Source organism: Diadema antillarum, unplaced genomic scaffold (assembly GCF_040938485.1).
Source record: "Diadema antillarum isolate AM-2024a unplaced genomic scaffold, OU_Dant_1.0 seq00000094_RagTag, whole genome shotgun sequence".
Classification (NCBI taxonomy): Eukaryota; Metazoa; Echinodermata; class Echinoidea; order Diadematoida; family Diadematidae; genus Diadema; species Diadema antillarum.
This window is the reverse complement of record NW_027271183.1, coordinates 950,232-975,017: the sequence shown is the minus strand read 5'-3', so window position 1 is coordinate 975,017 and position 24,786 is coordinate 950,232. Positions and strand designations below refer to the sequence as shown.

The window sequence follows — 24,786 nt, the reverse complement described above, 5'->3', positions numbered from 1 at the left end:
TTCGTTAAAAAAAAACCCAAAATCCTTCATCGTGCTAGTGTGAGAAAATATTGGTATAAAAACAATGAGAGGCGATTTAATGCATTGTTGTCTTTTGGATGCTAAGAAAATGTGATGCATATAATTCACTTCTGTGCACTCGTGTAGTTTTGTGGCAGTTGTGAGAACAGGCAAATCCTGTTGTAATAATCCGCATTGATGAAGAGGATTTGCTAGTTTATTTTACCACCAGCTAATGAGAACGTAGGAGCATGACCTCTTCGTCTGTGGGTTTTCGGCAACTGATGGCAATAATTGAAGAGACGGTCCTGCGGTTGCTTCCGAAATTAAGTGCCTGCGACGATCTTGGCTGCATTAGGAACATCAATTAGTTTTGCTAACCTAGGGTGTGGAAAAGTTGGGAGGGGAAATGTCAAGTTAATCGTGGAAAGGCAAAATGACATACACATGTATTAAGATGTCATGTCCTTGGGGAACTATGCCGCATAAATTATATTCATCATGGCATCATCAAATTAGCACCACTGCGTTTCACTGCTTGTCTTGTATTGGGCAAAGATCAGTTGGAGCTGTTTGTATCATTAAATCTGCTCAAAGTCAGAAAGAAATTTACAAAAACTTGCCAGTGTGAGAGAGAAATGAGAATTTTTAAGTGCTCAGATGAACAATTTGTCATTCTTTGAATCTTGCAAATTCACAAACTTTCCAATGTTTCATATGATTTTAATGAAGCTGCTCTTTGCTTTGGTTTATTATTATTTTTTTAGTTTATGTCGAAAAGCCAACGTGAATACAGGGTTGGTTTGCACTTATTAACCCATTGAAGACTAATCCCGCGTACAGTGTATACTCATGTGGGTGTCTGTGGGAAATACGTATTGTAGCAAAATAAGCTCCTCCTCAACAGGTACATTGTAAAGTGTAGTGTACTGATGTTGTATGCTAGTAGAGACACTGAGAACACAGCATCGGAAGTACAATTCGACCTACATTGTATTCTCAAAGTGTAGATAGTGTGAGGACCTAGCACACACACACCATCACACACACACACAAGCCAACAATAGTAATGTATAAATGCCCAGAATGACACTATTTGGGAAACCCTTTTGTGGACTTCTTCCACTGATGTGATGGCAGCCGTACAGTGTGTCCTGACCAGCCCCTGTCAATGGTCTTCTTTCATTTTTGAGCCACGACAAAAAGCTGACCTCAAAGGAACCTGCCACAATAGAGGATTGTCCCTTCCCTCCCCCCCCCCCCCTATCTCTTTGCCCCCTTCCATTAAAAAAGGGGCAGGTTGTGTGTGGGGATGATCCTATTCCCCATTTCTCTTTTTGTTTGTGCACCAACCTTTTCTAGCACCGGTCGCTGGCAGAGGGAGTGTTTCTAAGCCCTCTGCTGGTTTTTTGCTACTCTGCCCGAGGATCATACTTTGAATGAAATCTACTGTCATTTTTATCCCATTGCCATCACCCTCTCGCACGCCTTCCCGTATGGTGAGGCAAGATGGGGAGGAAGGGGGGGGGGGGGGGAGGACCTCCAGAGATCCTTGATGAAAGACACTCCATGCTTTGATAACATCAGAACATCTGAGATTGGAATCTGAAGAAGCTGTCTTAAGGCGAGCCAAAAGCATCCTCACATATTTCCTCAATTTCAGAATGGCCTCGAGTGGAAATGCTCGCTTCCTACGTACACTCGCACCCCCCTCGGGGCATACTCCACATCCTCTTCGGAAAGCGGTCACAGGGAATTGGCGACTCCTTCATAGAAGAACATGTACAGTGGTAACATGGGAACCTCTCCCTGCACTGATTGATATGTCATTCCTTTCAGAAACGTAGCCACAGTGCGTCCAGATCCTGCAGGGTTTAATTCATGTACATGTACATGTAGGCCCCTTCAATGCAGAGGCATGGCATTTGTAACATTATATCATCCCCACAAGTGGGTTTGAATGAGCAAGATGTTCAAAGCAAGCTGTCGAAACTCACCCAACGTAGATGGCTGTGGTTGTCTGTGATGAAGACAAATCTTATGTGTGATTGCCAAATCAATCCATAATAATTTTGTATATTTCACAGCTGAGTCACAAAGAAAATATTTGATACATTCGTGACTTTCAAAGGAAAAAGTGTGATTTAGCAAATAAATGTATAATTCACCTAACCGCCCAATCCAATGAATGCTTAATAGCAGAGTGCATTCTGAAGTTCCATTTTCTCAGCGCTCTTGTTGCATGTGGAGGAAAAATACTCACTGGGATATGCACAGAAGGGATTATGTAGGAGATTGTCTCGCGATGGCTGTCATGAATATCATTCTATACCCTGTTGACATCTTTTGAAGTCACAAAACCTGTCTCTTCCACAGCACTGTGTAAAATGATGTTGAAAACTAATACTGACATGCACTTTATTAAAAAAACAAACAAACAAACAAACGAAATCACAGCCACAGGAGGTAGCAAAGTCTTCACTGTGCAATGTGCAGTCAATGCAAGGGTAAACCTACATGTACAATATCAACTCACAAGAAATATCACAAGAAATGCAATGACAACAATGAAGGGAATCAAAGTGTACTCCTGAATGCAAAATCGAGATCAAAGTTTTTTAAATCAAGAGCCACATACATGTAGGTTATCACAAATCTTTTTTTCTGTAATAAACTTTTCCGACATTTTCCTGCATTTATACAGGTGGAGAGCTGGACCCCCTGTCACCGGACCAGAACGACGCCCCTCTGCGGCAGCCACCCCAGAACAGCCGCATTGCCGCCCTGACCAAGCAGCTGGACATCGAGATGAAGGTGAAGCAAGGGGCGGAGAACATGATCCACATGTACTCGAACGGCCCCACCAAGGACCGCAAGCTGCTGGCCGAGGCGCAGCAGATGCTCCAGGACAGCCGCACCAAGATCGAGTTCATCCGGATGCAGATCCTGAAGGCCCAGCAAGCCCAGCAGCAGAACGCCTCCGACAAGGAGCAGGGGGAAGTCTCCGACATGGGTGAGTGCATTCGAGGAGTTGAGTTTGTTATTGAGGAGCCGAGTTTGTTTATTGAGGAGCTGAGTTTGAGTGGTGAATGTGAGTTTGATTGAGGAGCTGAGTTTGGTTTTGGAGCTTTTAATAGTTCCATTGTGGAGTCACTTTTGGTAGTGGCTGTGGGAGAGGAGATACAGACAGAATGAGGAATGTGCATGCCAATCACACATGTATGCACTGACATCGTCATGGTAACTGCATCCACACCTTCTTTGAGTGAAGTTCTCTGTGGAAGGAATTCAAGAGGGTTTCAGTCTGCATATCTTATTGGTGTGTAAGCACACTTTTGAAGAGCATCTTTTATCATGCCATGAGCTAAGAGTCCCCTTGCTTACTGCTGTGTGCTGATAACATTCCATACAGTAGCTGTGTCATGACTTCCATGGCTTGTCAATGAATAGCTAAACTCTTGATAAGTTATGTGCTGTAGTATGTACACTATCTGTTGCATATGTACACGTAGGTGAAGTGAAAACAAGGTTATGCTATAAATGCCACCTCCTCAATTGTATTCTGAAGGTCAAACTGTACAGATTGGACACTCACACCCAGAGTCAAGCAAACTTGATAGGAAAATGTCTCCAAACCGGAATGAAAGTGATTTGAGAAATGTGTTTGGAGAAACGTGTGGGAGAAACATGATTCTAATACACTTAAAATCAAGTTTTTGCCAAGTCTGAAACCCATCCAATTCTTGCAAGCAAATAGTCAGTCCCCCTCCCCCTCCCCCCACCCCACCCCTCCCAGTCCACCTGCGGGTATGAACAGTATTTGGGACCACCCCATTTTCCATGGTGATGGTGATATGCCTTGTCCTTGTAGTCTCCTCTTTGTCTTCCATGTAACTGCATGAACAGGTGTGGATATTTATGTCCATTGATGTGTTTGCTTCTTCATTTGTGTAGATACAGGGTGTGCTTGTGTATGCATTTACCATATCATGTGTTTGTATTGTGTGCATGTTTACTTTTGTGACAATTTTGTTATAATAGTGTATGTGTCATCAGCTGATACACAGATACCAGATATCAACCTCATTGACTTCATAGACTTGTGGTCCTTATCTTGCGGAATGGCATGGCTACGTGACTAAGAATAGACTAGCTCACAGAAATCGGTTGATGTGGTCATCCTTGGTGGACATCATGCAAATGCAATATTCCCTCAAAATTGAGATAGTATATTTGCATAGTCCAAGATGTCTGTCTTTCTTCTCTAATACATAGTGCGTTTTGCGAAGTGAATGGACTGCTGTCCAAAAAAGTTCAGCTGTACTCTGTGGCTGTGAGCTAACTCTTCCTTTCAATATGTTATCAAGTAGTATAAAGGGAGCCTTGAGAAAAGTTGTCAGAATGTTTGTCTGAGCTGTACTTCTAGAAGATTCCTTGCATAAACTGTGTTCTTTTGCATACTTCTAGAAGATTCCCTGCATGTGTGTGTGTGAAGACTGTGTTCGTTTTGCATTCTGAAAAAGAAAAAAAGAAGGATATTTTTCAAGATTACTTCAAATGTAAGATTAGCTTTTTAAAACATTTCAGTTTAAATTACATTCGGGTATTAAACTTGCACAGGGGGAATAAAGTGTTTGAACACTTGTAAATGTAATGCCTTGGTACGATGGCGCAAGGGTGCATTGCTGTATAGCACTTCCTTATTCAATCTGAATTTGCAAGAATTAAAAAGATTATGAACAATCATAATTTGCTGTCAACATTTACCTCAAGAGTTGGTGCCTAACTATTCAGCAAGAGAGGAATTTGACCTGTTTGTACTTTGATACCAAGTAGCCCCCTGTCAGCAAAGTTTTGTGCAAACAACTCTGAACAGTAATTGAGCCATCACATTCCTACTGTACTCATTCCACAAGACTCTAGTGTCCATGTTTTACATTCGGGGTGATGTCGAAAGAATAGCAGTGTTTTGGTTTTTGGATGACAGCTTTCGGTGAATTGCATCAAATGGAGCCACAAAGGCAGTCACTCTATTTGACACCACTGACTTGAGGAGCTGGTACCAATTGGCATAAAGTACAAACTTTTGCAAGAAATTGTCCCTAAAAAGTACTGTATCACCAACTTGCACATTTCACAACGATTCTTTACTGAAGTGTGAAATGAGTCCCCAATATTTTTACCAGGGCTGCACACTACCCGTTTTTTCTGCCGGTCCAACCTGTCTCTGTCGGACCGGTAAATGCCCCGTTTTACCATTTTTTGCCGGTCCGAACAGAAAATTTACCGGTCAACAACAACAACCTAAAAAAACATTAAATGACTTGCAAACTTATTTTCTTGTTTTTTATGGACGTACCCCCCCCCCCCACCCATGTACATTTTACAGATTAATATTTTTTTTTAAACTTGCATTATTTATTGCACAAAAAATATTAAAAAAAGATAGGAAAAAATAGAATGTTTGTTTGTGAATTACAGTGTAAAATGATAATGAACAAAATCAGATTGTATCAAATGCATTTGTGACTTTTTCTAAACATCGGCACACGAACTTGCTGAGTAACCTGCTCTTGGTGGTCAGTTGGATTGCGACGATTTAATGAATTATTGTAGCTGTGATATTTTCTGATGCACGCGCTACAAGGGGTTCTTTATTTTTCTCCCGATAATCTATTCGCATTTATGCATGCGTTCTTGAAAATTACACGACATGCAGGGCCGAATTCGCGATCCTTTTTGCGCCCATTTCCACCTCAAATATTAGCGGGATTGTGACGATTTCATAAATTACTTAGGCTGTAATATTTTCTGATGCAAGTGCCAAAAGAGGTTGAAAATGTGTCCTTTATTTTTTCCCGACAAACTCTTCGAATTTCGTAAGTGCGTTCTTAAATAGATGCACCACATGGCCGAATTCATGATACTTTTTTCGCCTATTTCTACCTCAAATATCAGCGGGATTGATTACGATTTCATAAATTACTTTATAGGCTTTAATCTTTTATGATGCACGCGCCAAAAGGGGTTGAAAATGTGTCCTTTATTTTTTCCCAATAAACTCTTCGAATTTCGTAAGTGCGTACTTACAGATGTTCCACACAGCCGAATTCATGATACTTTTTGCGCCTATTTCTGCCTCAAATGACAGCGAAATTGTGGCGATTTCACGTATTACTTCGGATGTAACTTTTTGTGATGCACGCACCGGCAAGAATGGTTGAAAATGCGTTCTTTATTTTTCTCCCCATAATCTCTTCGCATTCCGTATACTTGCGTTCTACGACACGGCCGAATTCACAATCATTTTTGCGCCTATTTCTACCTCAAATATCAGCGGGATTGCGATGATTTCATGAATAACTTCGGCAGTAATCTTTTATGATAAACACGCCAAAATGGGTTGAAAATGTGTCCTTTATTTTTCCCGGATAAACTCTTCGCATTTCGTAATGCGTTCTAAACAGATATACGACACGGCCAAAAATCATGATTCTTTTTGCGCCTATTGTTTTCTCAAACTTCAACGGGATTACGATGATTTCATGAATTATTATTCGGCAATAATCTTTATGATGCACGGGCCAAAAGGGGTTGAAAATGTGTCCTGTATTTTTCTCCCAATAATCTCTTCGCATTTCGTACATGCGTATATGACACGGCCGAATTCATGATCCTTTTATCGCCTATTTCTACATTAAATATCAGACGAATTGTGGCAATTTCATGAATTACTTCAGATTTAATCTTTTGTGATGCACGCACCAGCTAGAATGGTTGAAAATGCGTCCTTTATTTTTCTCCCCATAATCTCTTCGCATTCCGTACATGCGTTCTTGAAAGGTATACGACATGGCCGAATTCACGATCCTTTTTGCGCCTATTTCTATCTCAAATATCAGCGGGATTGCGATGAGTTCATGTATGACTTCGGATGCAATCTTTTATGATACACGCGCCAAAAGGGGTTGAAAATGTGTCCTTTATTTTTTCCCCGATAAACTCTTCGCATTTTGTAAATGCGTTCTTTGACACGACACGGCCAAAAATCATGATTCTTTTGCGCCTATCGTTTCCTCAAACTTCAACGGGATTGAGATGATTTTATGAATTATCACTCGGATCTATAATCTTTATGATGCACGGGCCAAAAGGGGTTGAAAATGTGTGCTGCATTTTTCACCCAATAATCACTTCGCATTGCGTACATGCCTATACGTCACGGCCGAATTCACGGTCCTTTTAGCGCCTATTTCTACATAAAATATCAGCGGGATTGCGATATGTCATTAATTATTTCGGCTGTAATCTTTTGTGATACATTCACCAGAAGGGTTGAAAATGTGTTCTTTATTTTTCTCCCGATAATTTCTTCGTATTTGGCGTTTTCAAAATTATACATTGCATGCAGGGCCGAATTCGATATTCTCTTTGCGCCTATCATTGTTTACTCAAATTCCAACGGGATTGCGAAATTTTCATGAATTACTATTCGGCTGTAATTTATATGATGCAAGCGCCAAAAGGGGTGAAAATGTGTCCTTTATTTTTCTCCCGCTAATCTTTTCCCATTTCGTACATGCGTTCTTATCTACAAGGTATACGACACGGCCGAATTCACGATCCTTTTTGCGCCTATTTCTACCTCAAATATCAGCGGGATTGTGGCGATTTCATGAATTACTTCGGATGTAATGTTTTGTAATACACGCACCAGAAGGGTAAAAATGTCTTTTTTATTTTTCTCCCGATGATCTCGTCGCATTTGTGTATGCGTTTTTGATAACCAAGACGGCATGCAGGACTGAATTCAAGATCCTTTTTTGCGCCTATTATTTCCTCAAATTTAAACGGGATTGCGTTGATTTCATGAATTGTTATTCGGCTGTAATCGTTTATGATGCATTCACCAAAATGTGTCCTTTATTTTTTTTTTCTTTTTCTCCTCTATAATCTCTTCGCATTTCGTACATAATCTTTTGGAAGATACGACGCGGCCGGTCGAATTCATGATCCCTTTTGGGACGATTTCTACCTGAAATATGTAAGCGGGACTGCCATGATTTCATGAATTTTTTTTCTCCCTAGTATTATCTCTTCACATTTTGTGCATGCGTTCTTAAAAAGTACACGGAAGGGCCGATTTCGTGATCCTTTTTGCGCCTATCTTCGTAATGAGAACATTCTGAGCGAATGAAAATATTAATTTGTGAAATGACTGCTCAAAATGAAAATAAACGCAATCAGATCCATTTACTGTATCGCTGAATATCGAGTGTGTTCTTACTTTTTCTAAAAATCGACACAAGTAAATTAGTTCTAACATAACTGCCACGCTGCTGCGAAGCCGGGATCGGATCGATCTTGCGTTAAAAAATCATGAGTAAAATGACCCAGAAATGCGTGCGCTTCTTTCAATGCTTCTTGTCTGGCATGACAGCCGATGCGATCGCAAGCAAACGAGAAGCAGTTAAACTGTACATGCTTTGCATCGTTTGCTTTGCATGTATTGCATTGCATGGCAGTGCGTGAGCAGCGCCAAATGCGCAAGCGAGCGCGAATGTAACTGGTCGAATGCTAGTGCTCAAAACTATGTTTACTGTACAAATTGCACTGGTAGACATTAACGAAAACTTGCGTAAAACTTGTTGAACAGTGCGATATCTTGCATTCTGTTTCTCCCTGATCGGGGCTGCTCTTTTCCTTTCTACTGACCCCACCAATGCTTTTTTTTTTTTTTAAACTGGTCATGTCGGACCGGTAACTTGTGGATTTCCTGAAAAGTTACTGGTCCGACAGTGACTTTTACCGGTCTTTGACCGTCGGACCGGCGCCAGTGTGCAGCCCTGTTTTTACTCTAATTTATTCATTTAATGCTAAAAAAAAAATCAAGTTCAGGTGGGAGTCATTTGACATAGATTTAAGAATTCATGGCTTGACGAATTCGTGGCTTGAATGGAAAAAACAGGTACTGTAGGATGAACTGCTGAAATTTGTCCAAATAAATCTTTATGATAAACAGGCAGTGTATATTATGTTCTTCAGCAAAGCCCATGGTTATGATAGCAAGGACAAAGTGTCCAGCACTCATATCAGCCAGGAAAACATTGATTGATTAAAAGAAAACAAAATAAAACAAACATAAAAAGTAGATAAAATTCTGTCAATTATCCTGGAGTAATATAATTTGGCCTTCACTGACAGTGTATTTTGTCAGAAAGTTTTGTCACATGTACTGTGGTACATGTATAAAGTGAAATAAAAGGTATGTTTTTTATTATTGATGATCTCTGCTGCCAACTACAAAACTGATGCTTCTGGAGTGTGGGATAGTTCAAACCATTTTCAGACCACCTTCATACATGCTTCTGTAATTGTACATAATCGTCTTTCCCTACAGCTGTCATGGGGTTTGAATAAATCTTGAGAAATGTGTGTGTACAGGAACCCTCATCATTAGACAAGAATTTGTACGGAGGCTGCCTTTATCGTCAGACAAACACACAAACTGCCGCAATATTTATAGCAGATGACATCTTGTTTCACCAGCTACAAGTCAGCCAAATGCAAACTGAGGAAACCAACACATGACATGTTTTGATGCTAATGCATTGTTATTTTGATAAGCGCATGCCTCAAAGCAAACGGTCTTAATCCTGGAAATACGGTGTACATATAATGACATGGTAAAATACATTTTGCGGTTACAGTAGGCCTACATATGACACAGCATGTAGAATGGAACAGGCATTTTCTTTAATCTGAAAAAAAAAGTTGAATGGGTGATTTGATTTTGTTGTTGTTGATTAAAATAAAAATGTCTCTTGGGAAATTATGGAATGATTTATTGCAGCTTTTAAAGTTTACGCAGATGCATATTTACATACTTGCTGGTTATGAAATTATGTCAATATCTGGTTCAGTGTTGTTGATTTTGTAATATATCACCAGGTACAATGTAAAGTTGCTGCTGTGTTCATTTAAATAACAGCTACTCTCACAAGATTTGCCTGTACAATTACTGTCTATAAAGGAAGTTATTACTTCATACTACTGGATTACATGTGATGCCTGTATGCAAAATTAATTTCCCCAGTACAACAGTGTGAAGGGAAAATCGTTGAATAGAGAACTTTTTCTTGTTCTGTGAGGAGCAAAGACTCTGCTGCCAAGAGGCGTGGCTGTCCTGCTGCAGAGATGATAAATAATGTCATAAATTGTTTAGGTTTACTGACTGCTGGAATTCTCCCAGAGGAAAAAAAAAAGATGGTTTAAAGGGATTGTATAGTTTTGGTAGAGATCTAACTTCAGGTTTCTAACATTTCTGGGCGAGATAATGAGAAACCTTTTCTGAAATATGAAAGAGCATGCACATGTAATTCCAAGAGGACGTCAACGTTTATTTGATGAAAATTGGTTATGAAATTGCTGAGATGCCCAAAACAGAGCAATTCTAATAAAATGTGAGACCTGCCTTTAATTATGATCGCTTTGTTATACTTTGTTTTCGGCTGTCTCAGCCATTCCAAAACCGATTTTCATCAAATAAACTTTGAATTCCTCTTAGAATGGTATGCTCTCTACTATTTCATATGGAAAGTGGTTTCTTGGCGTCTTGCAAAACATTGAAAGCCCAATCCTCAGCTCCACCAATACTGTACCATCCCTTTAAAGTAATCAGAGGAGAGGAAAAAGAAGGGAAAGGAGATGAGAGGGGCAGATATTCCATGGGCCTTACCTTTGTAGGCTCCTGTGAAGAAGGTTCTGTGATGTACATAACATGCACGTCTACAAGTATATCCTGTTGACTGAACTCTTAGTGGACTCGCGTTGTGTTGGAAAGTTTCAAATGATCCCCCCCCCCCTCCCCTCCCCAATGTGACCAGCGCATGAAAGAAAACATGAAATAGCTGTGGAGATCTCACGCATTGGCTCATCTACCAGCTTTGCAATCTTGAATTGCCTCTCTTACGACAGTTTGCCTCCACTTCGAGATATGGGTCCCATCTGTGTAACCTTCATGAGGAATACATTACGCAATCGACTCAAAAGCCAAGGTGTCATGCATGCTAGCACGTCAAGCATAATATGCAATCATTTGTAGAATTTGTTTGTAGATTCAGCCTTTGCAATTTGTGAACATTAGGCGTTTTCACATCAGTCCGATGTTTCGAAATAGCACGCTATTTTCTGACTTGGGAAATTGGAAAATATCTCGAGCTTGGATTTTTATCGGGCTGATGTGAAAACGCCTATTGAAGCTGTATGTGAATGTACATGTGTGTTTGTGCGTGCAGCCTGTATTGCTGTACAAACATTTGGAGCATGCAAATTAAAAGTTACATGATGTGCTGTTTGAAACACATCATAGTGTTCCCTCAAACCTCTCTTTCTCATTTACATGATGTATAATACTCTATGCAATATACAGAGTGAAAGATACACTGTACAGTATGTACTGCAAGGGGAAAAAACATCCTGTCCTGAAGTATTAAAGCAGTAGCACCATTGACTGGCCTCGCTACAGTTCTAGCAATACCCGTAGTAGTTTACAATGATTTCAGTGCGCTTTTCACAACACCGCGTAATGCTTCCACTCAGCCGTAGCGTTTGACTTCGGATCAGACCATGAGAATAACAAAGCAGTAGTAAATAGCTACAGGAAGATTTGGCATTGTTTCCAGCGATTCAGTGTTGGGATCTTTGCTCTTCTGGATCTTTCGTGCTGAAGTGGATGTGTGGATACTAGCCTGTTTCCCAGGCTAGTAAACTTATACCCCTTTCCCGCTGCCCGTCTCGGTGAACCACCGAGAGGTTCCCCGGTGAATTCACCGGGGAACCTCTCGGTGAAAGTTTGAGTGCCGTCGTTTCACACTGCTCTCGGTGAAACTTTCCCCTAGATGGGTTTTCTGCTCGCAACGTGGGTGATCTTATGTACTTGAGTTTGTTGTGCATCTGCGATTTGGTTTTTTCGAAGGAGTTTTCGGAGGAGGGACTCGTACGCGGCAGCGTCAGCCGACGTCCCGCTCAGTTCTTCGTTCACTGCTGCCTTGCTACGTAATTGAAGTTACAGTCTCTCTTCGTCTTTGGTCCACGCTCCAGCCATTTGCAAAATTCCCTCAAATTTCAACAGCACAAAACGTCAACGGATTTCTCCTGCACACTGTAAACCCAGCACTTGACGAGAAAAGCACAAAATACGAAAAAATCAAGCAAGAGGCGCACTGTATCAGACTTTACTGGAAGAGTTAAGAGCTAGACACTAGAGGAAGACGAAGAAGGAGGAAGCATCAAATCGATCAAGTACATAAAATGTACACTGTAAACCTATATCAGCTTTGTATACAGTACACGGCGTGCTAATTACTAGTAAACAATACAATGCACAGCACGATGCAAAACAATGCCGTCGCACTGTCAACGCCACATTGCACACGAAACGACATACTAGTACTATGTAGTGTCGTGTGTATGTTTACAAACACGAATTACTAGTACTCTGTACGTGTGGATTTGGGAGGTCGAGTGCGCGCTAGCTAGCTGAAAACTTGTGCATGACCAGAAACAAAACATGACCTTTGACATAATCTGCATATTTTCCCCGGTGTTTCACCGAGACAACCTTTCACGCTGGGCGCTCTCGGTGAACCACCGGGTGATCTCCCGTTGAACTATCGGTGTTCACCCAGGACGCTTCTCGGGTAAAAATTGCCAAAAATTTCATCGGTGTTTCACCTAGGCTTCCCCTAGGTTTCAACCGAGTGACCTTTCACACTGAGGGGTTCCCCGGGTGCCCCCAGGTGCCCCCGGGGAAGATTTTCTTCAGCGGGAAAGGGGTATTTGTGTTCCCCACCAGTAAATGTGTTATCTCGTTGAAGACTAGCACCCACAAGATCTTCTATGGTTCACACTCCTGTTGTTAAAGACCGTGATAACTCATCCTCCTCTTGAAAATTTTTCTTTTGCAACAAGGCAATTTTGTTTGTGTGTCCCCTATAAACATGAAACACTGGTTCTGTCATGTACAGTACAGTACATACTGAAAAGTAGATGGCTATTTGGGACTTTCTAGTACTTGCATCTAGGTAGTTCCTTATCTTGTTCTAGTACTTGCATCTACGTAGTTCCTTATCTTGTCTATCTCTAACTACTGGCATACATTAAGCCCCACCAGACCTGCAGAGGGAGATAACAACAAAGAACCTTATTAATAAAGCTAATCCTAACACACTCCCCCTTGTTTCTTCTTTTGATTAAAACCGAGGTCTGGAGAGGTACGCACAACATACATGAATAGAAGAACACTCACATCCAAAACTACAACAATACAATAAAGAGTATAACACAAAGAGGTCTATTCAAATGACCCTGAAAACACATGTCCAAAACTACAACAATACAATAAAGAGTATAACACAAAGAGGTCTATTCAAATGACCCTGAAAACACATGTCCATGCATCACAATCCAGGTAGAGTCCTTTCAAATACTGTCCAATGTTCTCAGTCATTTATTCAGGTAACCCTGAAAACACATGTCCATCACAATCCAGGTAGAGTCCTTTTAAATACTGTCCAATGTTCTCAGTCATTGACATCTGGCAGTTTTCTTTTACAAAACGTAGTCTTGTTAATGTCACATATTCAAAACCATGTACAAGACATTTTAGGTCCTTTTCCTATAATTCCTTGGGAATCTCAAATGTCAAAATGGTCCACTGGCAGTCCACCACTCTTGAAACTCTCCAGAAGCAGTCTGTTATCGGCACCCCTTTTGGTCAGACAGTCCGCCAGCTGCAGCTTGCTCGGCAACCACTCGATGGCACGGATTTCTCCAGACGACAACATCCTCTGGATTTCAGCCACGTTGATTCTCAGACGCTTCTCATACACTTGCTTCGTGGAGTGTATGTTTTGATGCAGAGACTTATTGTCCGTATATACAGTGATGGGAACCACATTCTCTGCATAGCTGTCATTGTAGATCTCGGTTATCAGACTTCCAAGGTAGACTGCATCATCAAGGGCATGCTGCATGGACAATGCTTCTGCTGCTAGAGTGCTTGACACTTTCCTCTTTATTTTGTTTGACGTCCAACTCACAGGACAACTTTTCTCATCTTGTCCATGGAGGAAGATCACATGACCCTGAGCACTCGACACTCCGTCACAAAGGTTGCCCCAGGATGCATCACAGTACACAGCAAGTTTCCATCCTCCAAAAGGACCTAGTGGTGGGAAAAGTATCCCTTCTCCCTGACATTTGGCATGTCGCACAGCTTTATTTGCTCTCAGCAGCTGGTCTACAGTCGGGTGGTTTCTAGTCATATTTAGTTCCAGAGCATCAAAGCTCAAGTCTGGTCTAGCTTGTGTTGCCATCCAGTTGAGCTGACCTGCCGTCGTCCTCAAATTGTGCATCTCACTTTTGTTCAGAGTGGAGGTTCTTTCAGTTTTTCTCTTGAAGGTGATGGGTATCTCTTCCATTTCTGCCTCGTATGCTTTTTGCTGTACTCTGATGCCATTGTCGTCTTGAGAGATCTCCAGCCCAACATACTGGAAATTGTCAATCTGTCGATTTCCAACCTTGTATTTCTGAACAAGGGGATCAATGACTCTCCTTTTGAAGTCATCAGTTCCAGCACATAGGAAGTCGTCTACATGCATCAAGAAAATGCCTTCCATCTTCCCAGAACTGTACCATCTGAAAAGAGCTTTATCCAGCTCTGACTGTTTGCATTCAAGCTTCACTAGTTCTTCTCTGACACTGAGATACCAGTTGCGAGATGCATCTTCCAAGCCATATGCTGTCTTGTTGAGTTTCCACAGGACTCCGTCTTGACGTACTTCTGTGGGGGGTGTGACATAGATATCTCTGTCTATTTTTCTGCCTTGTAGAAAGGCCGCCTTGATGTCTATGCTCTCACACTTCCATCCTTCGCTTGCCGCTATCGCCAGGGCTAGCCTGAGTGCGGATTTTGAAGCAGTTGGTGAGTCAGAAGGGACTTTGTCTTGTTCCTCAAATCCTCTGACTACCAACCTAGCCTTTACTCCTTTCTTTCCATCAGGCATTGTTTTCTCAGAAATCACCCATCTTGTGGACAACGTCTGCTGACCAAGATCCTCAACTTCATGGTACACTTCAAAATCATTCCAATTTTGAAGTTCCTTCTGTTTGGCCTCTATGACTTCTGGTTCATTGTGATGATTAGGAGGTATGAAGACGACATTGGCTTCTTCAGCTTGTCCTCTTTGATCAGTGTCTGTTGGTTGCTCTCCTTCTTCATCAGGCATCGTTTCAAATTCAACTTGATCAAGGTGAATGCCGTATCTGTGCTTATCTGTATTGGTCTCTACGTTGACATAATACTTGTTTCTTCCAGTAGCTTTACCTCCTCTACTCAGGATTTTTGCATCTGTCCATTCTGTTGTGCCTGGATGCCGATACTTTATGTTTGCGTTCACTTTGGGTATCAGCACTTGTGCATTCTCCTCATTTCTCATTCGATCAACCGGTTCAATTCCATCTTGTTGTTGGACGCTATCATTGTCTCTTCCTTCATTTGGCACAGACACATTGACATCATCTTTGTTGTGATTTTCTTCCACAGATTCGCTATCATCCATTTCTGCCAGGACAGTCAGTTTGCCACTTCCAGTTTGTTTGATTTGAGTGTCATCTTTGCTTCTGTTGTCTATCATGTCATCTGAAGAGGCAGTGTCATGATTGCTTTTGATCAATTTACAGGATGCCACTCTGACTAGTTGACTGCCATGTCTGATGAAGACAATCTTGCCATCCTGTCCTATCACTTTTCCCGGACCTCGCCACCTGTTACTGTCATCGCGTTTGTAGTACACACGTTCACCAGGTTGAAACGGGACTTCTGGAACTCTGATGTTGTGACGAAGGGCTCTGCGAATCCGCTCAGAAGCTTCAGACCTTGCGTATGCTCTTCTGGCAGCATGGAGGGCATTCAGATGTTTTGCCACAGCTTCACTGACTTCAACATCTTCTAGTGCTGGTGGGCAACTGTTCAAGACTGAAGGAAGGTTTGGATTTGTCCCCAAAACTAGCTGGATTGGGCTAAATCCACTCTGATTTTGCATGCAGTTCTTGGCATTGACAGCCCATGCAAGGGCCACTTCCAGGTTCATCTGAGGGTCATCTTCCATCATCTTCTGCACACACACATCCACAACATAGTGGTTTCTCTCACAAATACCATTTGACCATGGCGAGTATGCTGCTGTGGTGCAAACTTCAATGTTGAATTGTTCTGCCAACTCTCTGTATTCGGCATTGTTGAACTCTCCTCCATTGTCAACCAGGAATTTCTTGGGTGGCCCGAATCCGGCTGCAATCCACTCAGTTGCGATGCTCTCTACTATCACCTTGGGTGTTTTTCTTCTGATCACTTTGCTCTTACTGAATCTAGTGAACAGGTCAATGAAATGCAAGAAGTACACTTCGCCAAACTGCTTCAGATCCATGGCTACCACATCATTGAACTGTCTAGCCAGAGGCAGGCTCACTGCAGGGCGAGGTGGTGTTTTCTTGTACCTCTTACACACCTCACATTTGTTGCTGACCTCCTCAATGAGGGTGGCATAGTCATCATCTAGAGCATCCTTCATGATAGCTTTCAAGCTTTTTGCCGTGGGGTGAGCAAACTGGCGGTGAAGTTTGGTGATCATCTTTTTCTTTTCTTCCTGGGTTGTCTTTTCTAGAACCATATTCACCCTTTCAATCTGCATCTCACAATCTCTCAGTGGTAAGTAGTAGTGGCCAGATGAAGTGGTATCAAGGTCTAGCTTCTTTCCATTGACTTCTAGGGTGTCATCAGCCATGTTCAGAGTGAATCCCAACCGTTTCATATCCGGCTTACTGAGCAGCAGTGGAATGTCACTTTCTATCACATCAGTCACAATTGTTGTCTTCTGACCAGCAATGGTGCATGGAAACTCCATCCGTTCATCTGATCTGACCGTACTTTCTCCTCCAAACTTGAACTTAGTATCGCTGGCTCGAATTTTCACATGCATCTTCTCGTCTGAGGACAGTGAAGCCAGGTATGACTCTTTCCATGCACGTCCTGTGACAGTTTTTGTGCAAGCACTATCCAATACGGCTGCATGAGCTGCTTCTGTCATAAGCACCTGCTTGTCTTCATGAGAATAGTCTTGGACTTTGTATGCTTCTTCATTTTTAGTTTTCATGACATTTTCTGATTTGCCTGAACTGTTGTGAGGGCAGTCCTGTTTGAAGTGCATGATAGATTCACACACATGACATTTCAAGAAGTTTCCATCTGCATCACATGGATTTTTCCTCACTGAACTTCCTTTCAGTGTGTTGGATGCTTTTTCATTTTGTGATTTGTTTCTCTCCTGTCCGTAGTCATGTCCACGTCCTCTACCAGGCTGATTTCCCCATCTAGGCCAGCGACCTCCTCGTCTACCACGATAACCACTTCTACGGGTTGTACCTCTTCGAGTATAGTAGGCTTCTTCTGACTCGGTGTTGAACACAGCTTCTTCCTTGTATGCTGTGCCTCTTTGTTTCTGCATCGTCTGTTCCCCAAAGAACTTTCGTAAGGCATTTTTCATCTGTTCATACATCTCCTCCTTCTTTGAGTAGTCTACCGCAGTAAGAACTATCTGCTTCTCCTTTTTCTCCAAACCAGCACTGTCAATCAACTGCATAGCAAGAACAACCTCTGGCAGAGTGATTCCTTCCTTTTTGAGCTCTTTCACTCTTTTCTCATATTCATTCAAGAACTGATCCATGCTTTCAGTGTCCTTTTTCTGAAGATTCTTGTATGAAGACCACGCTTCACAGACCACACTGAGGTCATCCTTTTTGTACCATTTGTCTAGTACACCAAAGATCTGACTGACTGCATCATCATCATTTATGGAGATCTCTCCATTCTGCATAGCCAGCCTCACTTTCTCGTTGACTCCCTTGTCTGTAGGAAGAACACTGTACAACAGGAAACCCCGTCTACGTTTTTCTGTCTTGGTGAATTGAGTCCACAGTGATACATCAAACTTCCAATCTTCGTATGAAGTGGTATCCACCTTCCATACTGGTGGGGCCACAAAATTGTCCTTTACCTTTTCAGCCATGTCTACTGTTGATTCTGTCTACCTGTTCTAGTAACCTCGCTCTGCTACCATGAAAAGTAGATGGCTATTTGGGACTTTCTAGTACTTGCATAGGTAGTTCCTTATCTTGTTCTAGTACTTGCATCTACGTAGTTCCTTATCTTGTCTATCTCTAACTACTGGCATACATTAAGCCCCACCAGACCTGCAGAGGGAGATAACAACAAAGAACCTTATTAATAAAGCTAATCCTAACACATACTACATGTATTAATAGATATTGTCTACACAGTGTGCTGCTTGAAATGAGTGGTGATGGGAAGAAAAACAGCCTGCAGCCTGAAATCAGACTACTGCTTGGTTGTTGCTACTGAGCAGTTGGGGGAGGGTGGGGGGTGGGGGTGGGGGGGGGGGTGGTAGATGTATTCAACAATTTGCCAATGAGATGCAAATCATTTCTATCTTCACATGTACATTGTTGACCTTTTGGTTTTATGTTGCATGGTTAAATAGCCATAGATATCTGGAGATGGTGGCTAATAATAGCAGAGCTCGATATGAGCGGTGGTCTGGGGCCACTAAAAATTGATGTCCGGCCACCAGACTTGGTTGCCCGATTGGGCAACTAAGATGTAAAATTGGTTGAAATATTTCCTTTGGATTACTGGTGACTACTTTTAAAACAGGGAGTTGCAATGACAGCTTTCCCTGTATTACAGTCTATGTACTGAGACTCATGCAGTGTTGATACGGATATCGAGTGATACATAAGCGCAGGTTGTTTGGTAACCTGGTTCTTGTCAAGTTCAACTTGACAAAGAGGAAACATAGCCGGGGTGTTTTTTTCTCCCCACAATATTGTCCTGTTGTGTGCATGTCTCGAGTCAATTTAGGGAAGAAGATGAACGATAAAAACGTAGTTTATGAGATTATCTTCTACATGTACATTTTAGATGCAGAAGGACATAAATAAATATGAGCAAAACATGAATCACGTGAGGCAGAAATTTTGCCAAGGACAGAATGGAGATTGTATACAAATGCTATTAAAAACTGCAATACGTGCAGTAAGAAATTTTCTTTTTCTCGTCAAGTAAATTTCTAATAATACATGTACACTTGACACAATCATTGTAAATATTTTTTTTTTTCTTTTTGCAATCCCTGCATGAAAAAGTATATTCTGTCGTCAATAACACAAAAAAAAGGAGAGGTTTTATTTCATTTTGTATACAGGGCAAACAGAAGATGAGCTCACATATGTGTATCTGTCATGTTCTGTTTGATTGGTCACACTTTCAAAATCTGCTCTTTTATTTGTAATCAAAATTTTGTTCAACTTTGGACTATCCTGTGGTTTTGTTTTTCTTTTCATTTTCTGTTTTGTTCAAACAAACATGTCCTAGGTATAGTAATAGCATCACCAACTTGTTCTATACAATCACAGTGGCATTAATTTTCTAGATATTGGTGCTAAGAGGGTTGATGTGCCTCTGTCTGGTAGTGGTTATAAAAAGATAATACTGTGTACTGCAGACAAGTATTTGTTGCCTTGGCTACAGCTGTTCATTTGTGTGGAATTTCTGTGGAGGAATGAATATAATTTGAAACCATCGGGTCAGATCCTCCCACTTGTGGGAAAAAAAGTGGTGAAAATTACTCCATAAACTCGCAAATAACAGACTGATTCTGATATGGTTGGATGCTACAAATTTGTATCACAATTGTGAAGTAGTCTTTCGGTGCATAGAATTTGGCTTCGGAGAAAGCACATTACTTTGTAACGTTATTGTGTGATTTTCCGGTTTAAAAAAAAACAACAACCCCAGAATGAAATGTTTGTATTTCGTGGCTTGTTTCTTTAGGAGAGAATTATAAAATGCAAAGAAGAAGATCTGTTGATCTGTATTGCATCTGTGCAAAGGATACTACATGGTACTGTATGATCTGTATTGGTTTTATGCAAGCATTTAAGGAGAATGAAACCTACATATTTTGATTGAGTGGGTGCAGAAATACAGACCGTATGCCTAACACCGTACATCAGTGAAGTTTGAGGAAGATCAGACAGTCTGTTCAGAAGTTATGAATTTTTAAGTTTCAGTACATCATTGGACAAGAAAACTGACATGTAGGCCTATGTATTGAGCTGAATGATCATGGTAAATTTGTCTTGGTGCAGGCAGTGAGAAATGTTGAAAAACGTATAAGTATGTGAAATGAGGGACACCCTATTATTGACCAATGGAAAAAGACCTGTTAAATACAAATCAGTTTTGTGATATAACCAGAAATGGCAGAAGAGTGCCCATTCGTATATGATGCCTCATTATAGATTTACAAAATGTACTCTGTTGGTTCTGTTCAATGGCCCAATTTTTGTTTAGTTTTTTGGTCTGATTTCTTTTAGGTCAGGGGTTGTACTCTGTTGTCTTTGTGACCTTCTGGAATTTGATGCCATTTAGTTCTTCGGAGTATTGTGCATTCCAATCCGAATATGAATGCAAAGCATTTTTAAAATCTTTTTAAAGAAGAATATAAAAGTGAGATTCACTTTTAGGGGACGGAGGAGCTTCTTTGTTGGACTACGAAGTTCAGCATGATCCATCACAAATATTTATATGGTCTTGACAATGATATTCCTATTGATCAGTGTGCTGTGTGTGTACCAGTGTGTGTGTCTCTCTGTCTGTCTGTCTGTGGGGGAGGGGGGGGGGGGGGTGGGGAGCAGAGAATGGCTAGAGGGGAATTTGTGACCTTTGATCCAATTTAGGGTCAGGATAACTGTCTGCCCCTAAGGGTTGTTAGTCTCATTTATCAGGCACTGCAGTTTGTTTACATATTGTACTATGACCAAAGTCACACACTTACAGTGTATTTCCCATTCTTTTTGTAGTTCCAAAGTACATCAACTGTATCCAATGAAAATTCAGGTGCTTCCCTACTCTATAGGGCTTTTTACACTTGTAAATTTTTGCTTAGTCCCGTACCAACGGTGGGGCTAAGGGGGGGGGGGGGCCTTAGCCCCACCGTTGGTACGAGACTATCCTTAGCCCACTTTCTGTTTACACTCGTTTTTGCCAAAGTGAGCTAGCCCCACCGATAATCCCGTACTATCTGGCCCTGCAAAATAGCAGGGTTAGCACCGCAATTGCGGTGCCAAGCAAGTGAGTGTAAAAAGAACGAAAAAATAATCCGGGGCTAAGCGACGGAGACGAAGTCCGACCCCCACTGACCAATCAGAAACGAGGTAATCAAGTGCTGCCGGTGCGTGCGTGTACGTGTACAATGCACAGCGTAATCATGAATATTCATGTGGTTTGGAAAGTACCGGACCAAGAAATACGAGTGTAAAAAGGTCACTTTTCTCCTTAGCCCCGGACAAGTAGTACCTGGTATGGGACTTATTGGCGAGTGTAAAAAGCTGAAAAAATTGGTACGGGACTAACGATAGTCCTGGGTCAGAGAAAGTACGGGGTTAAGAAACACAAGTGTAAAAAGGGCTTTAGGAATGTTCAAAACATGAATTGCCACCTCAACCGGTACTGTACAGTCCCTTTAATCCTGCCAAGTCAATGCACACTTGTGAACTGCTGCTTGTCAAAGTACAGCTGTACTGTTGCTGTACTGGGGCAAAGGTCATTCCTTGCCCAACAGGGCAGAGACTAGTGATCTGGAGGTCACATGACTGTGTGCTTTCGATTCACAATAAAGCCCCACAAAGGCAGTCTTTGTGAGGTAGTTCCTGGCCTCTTCAAACCCAAGAGAATATCGTAACCTTTTCAACCCCTCCAGGCAATAATATTCAGATTTAGGGCTCAAATCACAGATTACAACTTCTCACACTTGACTCTCTGTTCGATATGATCAGTTTGCAGGCATTCACTGTTCACGGATTGTAACCCACTGACTGTGGTCATACGCTTTTTTCAGACAGTGATATCATTGAAATTGATCCATACGGTATAAGTTTTGTGCTGCTGGATTTTGTTTTCTCTCCTACAGAGCATTGAAGTGAAAAATGTTTTCAAACTGGGATAATGAAGTTACAGCGGTTTGACAGAGATGCTGAAAATTCCAACATGTTTTTATTTTGGTTTTGTTCTGTTGTTTTTTTTCTGCTGAGCTGATTCCAGTTCCACAGTTTTGAAAGTTGATCGTTAAATGCTGAGCGCAGGAATGCTACTTGTGGATCTACCCTCTCCAGACAGTAACAGTGGTGGAAAAGTGCACACATGTATCGGGACACTTGAGTGTGGATGTACAGCTGCCACTTGCAGATCTGTTGCTGCAACGTGTTGCATCTGCATGCTCAGTTACCTGCAACTAGCATCCAACATGTCAACAGTAGCAACCGTGTGATTGAACAGGGGTCATGATTGGCAACTCTGTCATGGATAACTTTTGTGTTCATTGTAAAAAATTGATTGTACTACACAATGGAGGGGGAAAGTGCATCACATCTTGCAAAAATGATGGAATATCTACCAGGGAGTGTAAACAATATTTATCGGAAAGTCTGATTATTGGCTCCTCAAGAAGGCAGCACAAATAGAGAGTCTCCCATTTTTATTCAGGTCTCCAGCCAGACTGAACACTTGTCTCATTTATCAAGCTCTGTCCTGATTTCAAGAGGCAACAGAAAACAGAACTGGGCATTATGTGGATGAACTTTTGTTGACATTGGTGACCACAACCATAGCAGTGTCTCCTTCCCCACACCCCTCCCCCACATCTCCCCTTCTTTGATAAAGGACCCATGTGTGTCATTTTCCAAGTAGTTGTGATCTAATATGGCTCCCTTGTGCTCTGTTTTTATCAGTCCAGTATAAACAAAGGGGATAAAGGAATGGAAGGAGGAGGAAAAGAGGAGAAGGGGAGGAGGATCTAGTGTACAGCTGGTGTGTTTGGTGATTCATCTTTGCATCATCATCTTCTGGCTCCATTTGGTGTTGAGGTGCTGCAGAGGGTGGACCAGTGCTGCCTGGGCAGGTGTGAAACAAAGGCAAGAGGGATTACTACCAGTAGAGCTGGGTTAAATTCCCTGTGATGAAAGCCTAGACTCTAGAGAGTGGAGAGCTACTGCGGGAGAAACAGACAGTGGAGCACATGTTTGGGGCATGGCAGCGGGCTTTGGCATATGCTGGTGGAATTCCCTGTGAATAAGGTGGCCGCATTTTGATACCACAGAAGATCGCAGGCCGTCGAACTGGAGGGCGTGAATTTAAATTTCTCATATCTTGCGCTGTGGCGGCATGCATTCTTGATGTGGAGCCGATGGTAATTGCCACGCAATCTCAGGCCTGGGATAGGTTTGTGTGTCTTTTGGTTTTTTCTTCATTTGCCCGCTGTTTGATGACTTGACTGCACTGCATGCGCTTGGTTCAAGTTCTGTGATGCAGATTGGATGCCGCCAAAAGTCATTCTCACTTTGCGATTCCCCATAATCATTTCTGGAGGATATTGATGAATATTGGAACCTTCTCTCTCTCTCTCTCATTTCTGTCTGCATTTCAAATGATCTTTCATCATTTCTGTACCCTTGTGTTGCGAGGAAAGTTGATATTGATGCCGGAAGCCGCTGTGATGAAGCTTTCATCATGCTGATGACTTTCTGATGTGAATTTTTCCTTGTCGTCTGGGTAACAGCCAGAGGAAATCAGCAAATCGTCATTCTTTCTACATCTGACTGCTACTTACTGCCGATCATCATGTATATCTGTGTAGTTGGTGAGTATGCGAGAGGGCCATGCATAACTTTAGAAAAAGTTCATGTACCTGTGCCATGCCTGTCCCCCTCCCATAACACAAGTATGTCAGCCTTTGTAACATTAAAGGTGGGGAGGGGGGGGGGGGAGGGAGGAGGGGAATACTGTAAACGTGGAAATTTTCGCGGTACATTAATTTTAGCGGATTTCGCGCTACGTTCGGCTAGCGCGAATTCAAAAACGCGCGAATATATCTTCACAATTTTCTATGCACATTTTGAACGGGATGAATTGTGTGTGCTTCATCGATGATACTGCTACGTAGTACAATGTACAGGCATGTTTACGCTACTAGTACTGTGCGAAGAGACGATAGATTGCTGTGTACTGTAGCATGCAGTGTGCACCGCGCGCACCGATGCTACATTCCCCCGTGACTACGGTACTACAGTCACAGCTGTACTACGTATTTGAGTGCTTGTACTCGCAGTCGAGCCGCTCGCTACGTCGCTTGTCGTACGCTGGCATAGCAAGCTATGTAGCAGAGGCTTTGGATGAAAGCAGTGAATGTGTACTACAGTAAAGTAACCTGCTGCGGAGCGCGAATTTAAGAACCCGCGAATACGTTTTCGAGCCGCTCAGCGCGAAAAATTAATCGCGCGAAAATATTGACGTTTACAGTATCACTAACTCTTTCTGTAAAGTGCATGTAGCAATATGACTCTGCACAATTATGTTTACAAGGATATATTTGGTGTATCATTTGCGAGAAGCCAACAATTGCTTTGTAGAAGAGAGTAGAATATCTTGGACCCATTTTTGTCGATTGCTTACCTACAATTGTAGGCACTCCAATAGGTCTGTCTTCATCAGACCAAAATTTCAAAATAGCGCGCTATTTTATGGTAGCATGCTATTTGATCGGGAAACTTTTTCCCCGAATCTTGGTCTAGTTTGTGAAATAGCATGCC

General features: G+C 41.9%; 1 protein-coding gene across 1 annotated transcript in view; it reads left to right on the top strand.

The window, feature by feature from the left end:
• LOC139726643 (serine/threonine-protein kinase N2-like) overlaps positions 1–24,786 on the top strand; it is a 64,525-nt gene that overhangs the window by 1,218 nt on the left and 38,521 nt on the right. Inside the window, exon 2 of the mRNA XM_071637631.1 lies at positions 2,705–3,013. Within this exon, the coding sequence (XP_071493732.1) occupies positions 2,705–3,013 (309 nt within the window). The remainder of the gene's footprint in view (positions 1–2,704; positions 3,014–24,786) is intronic.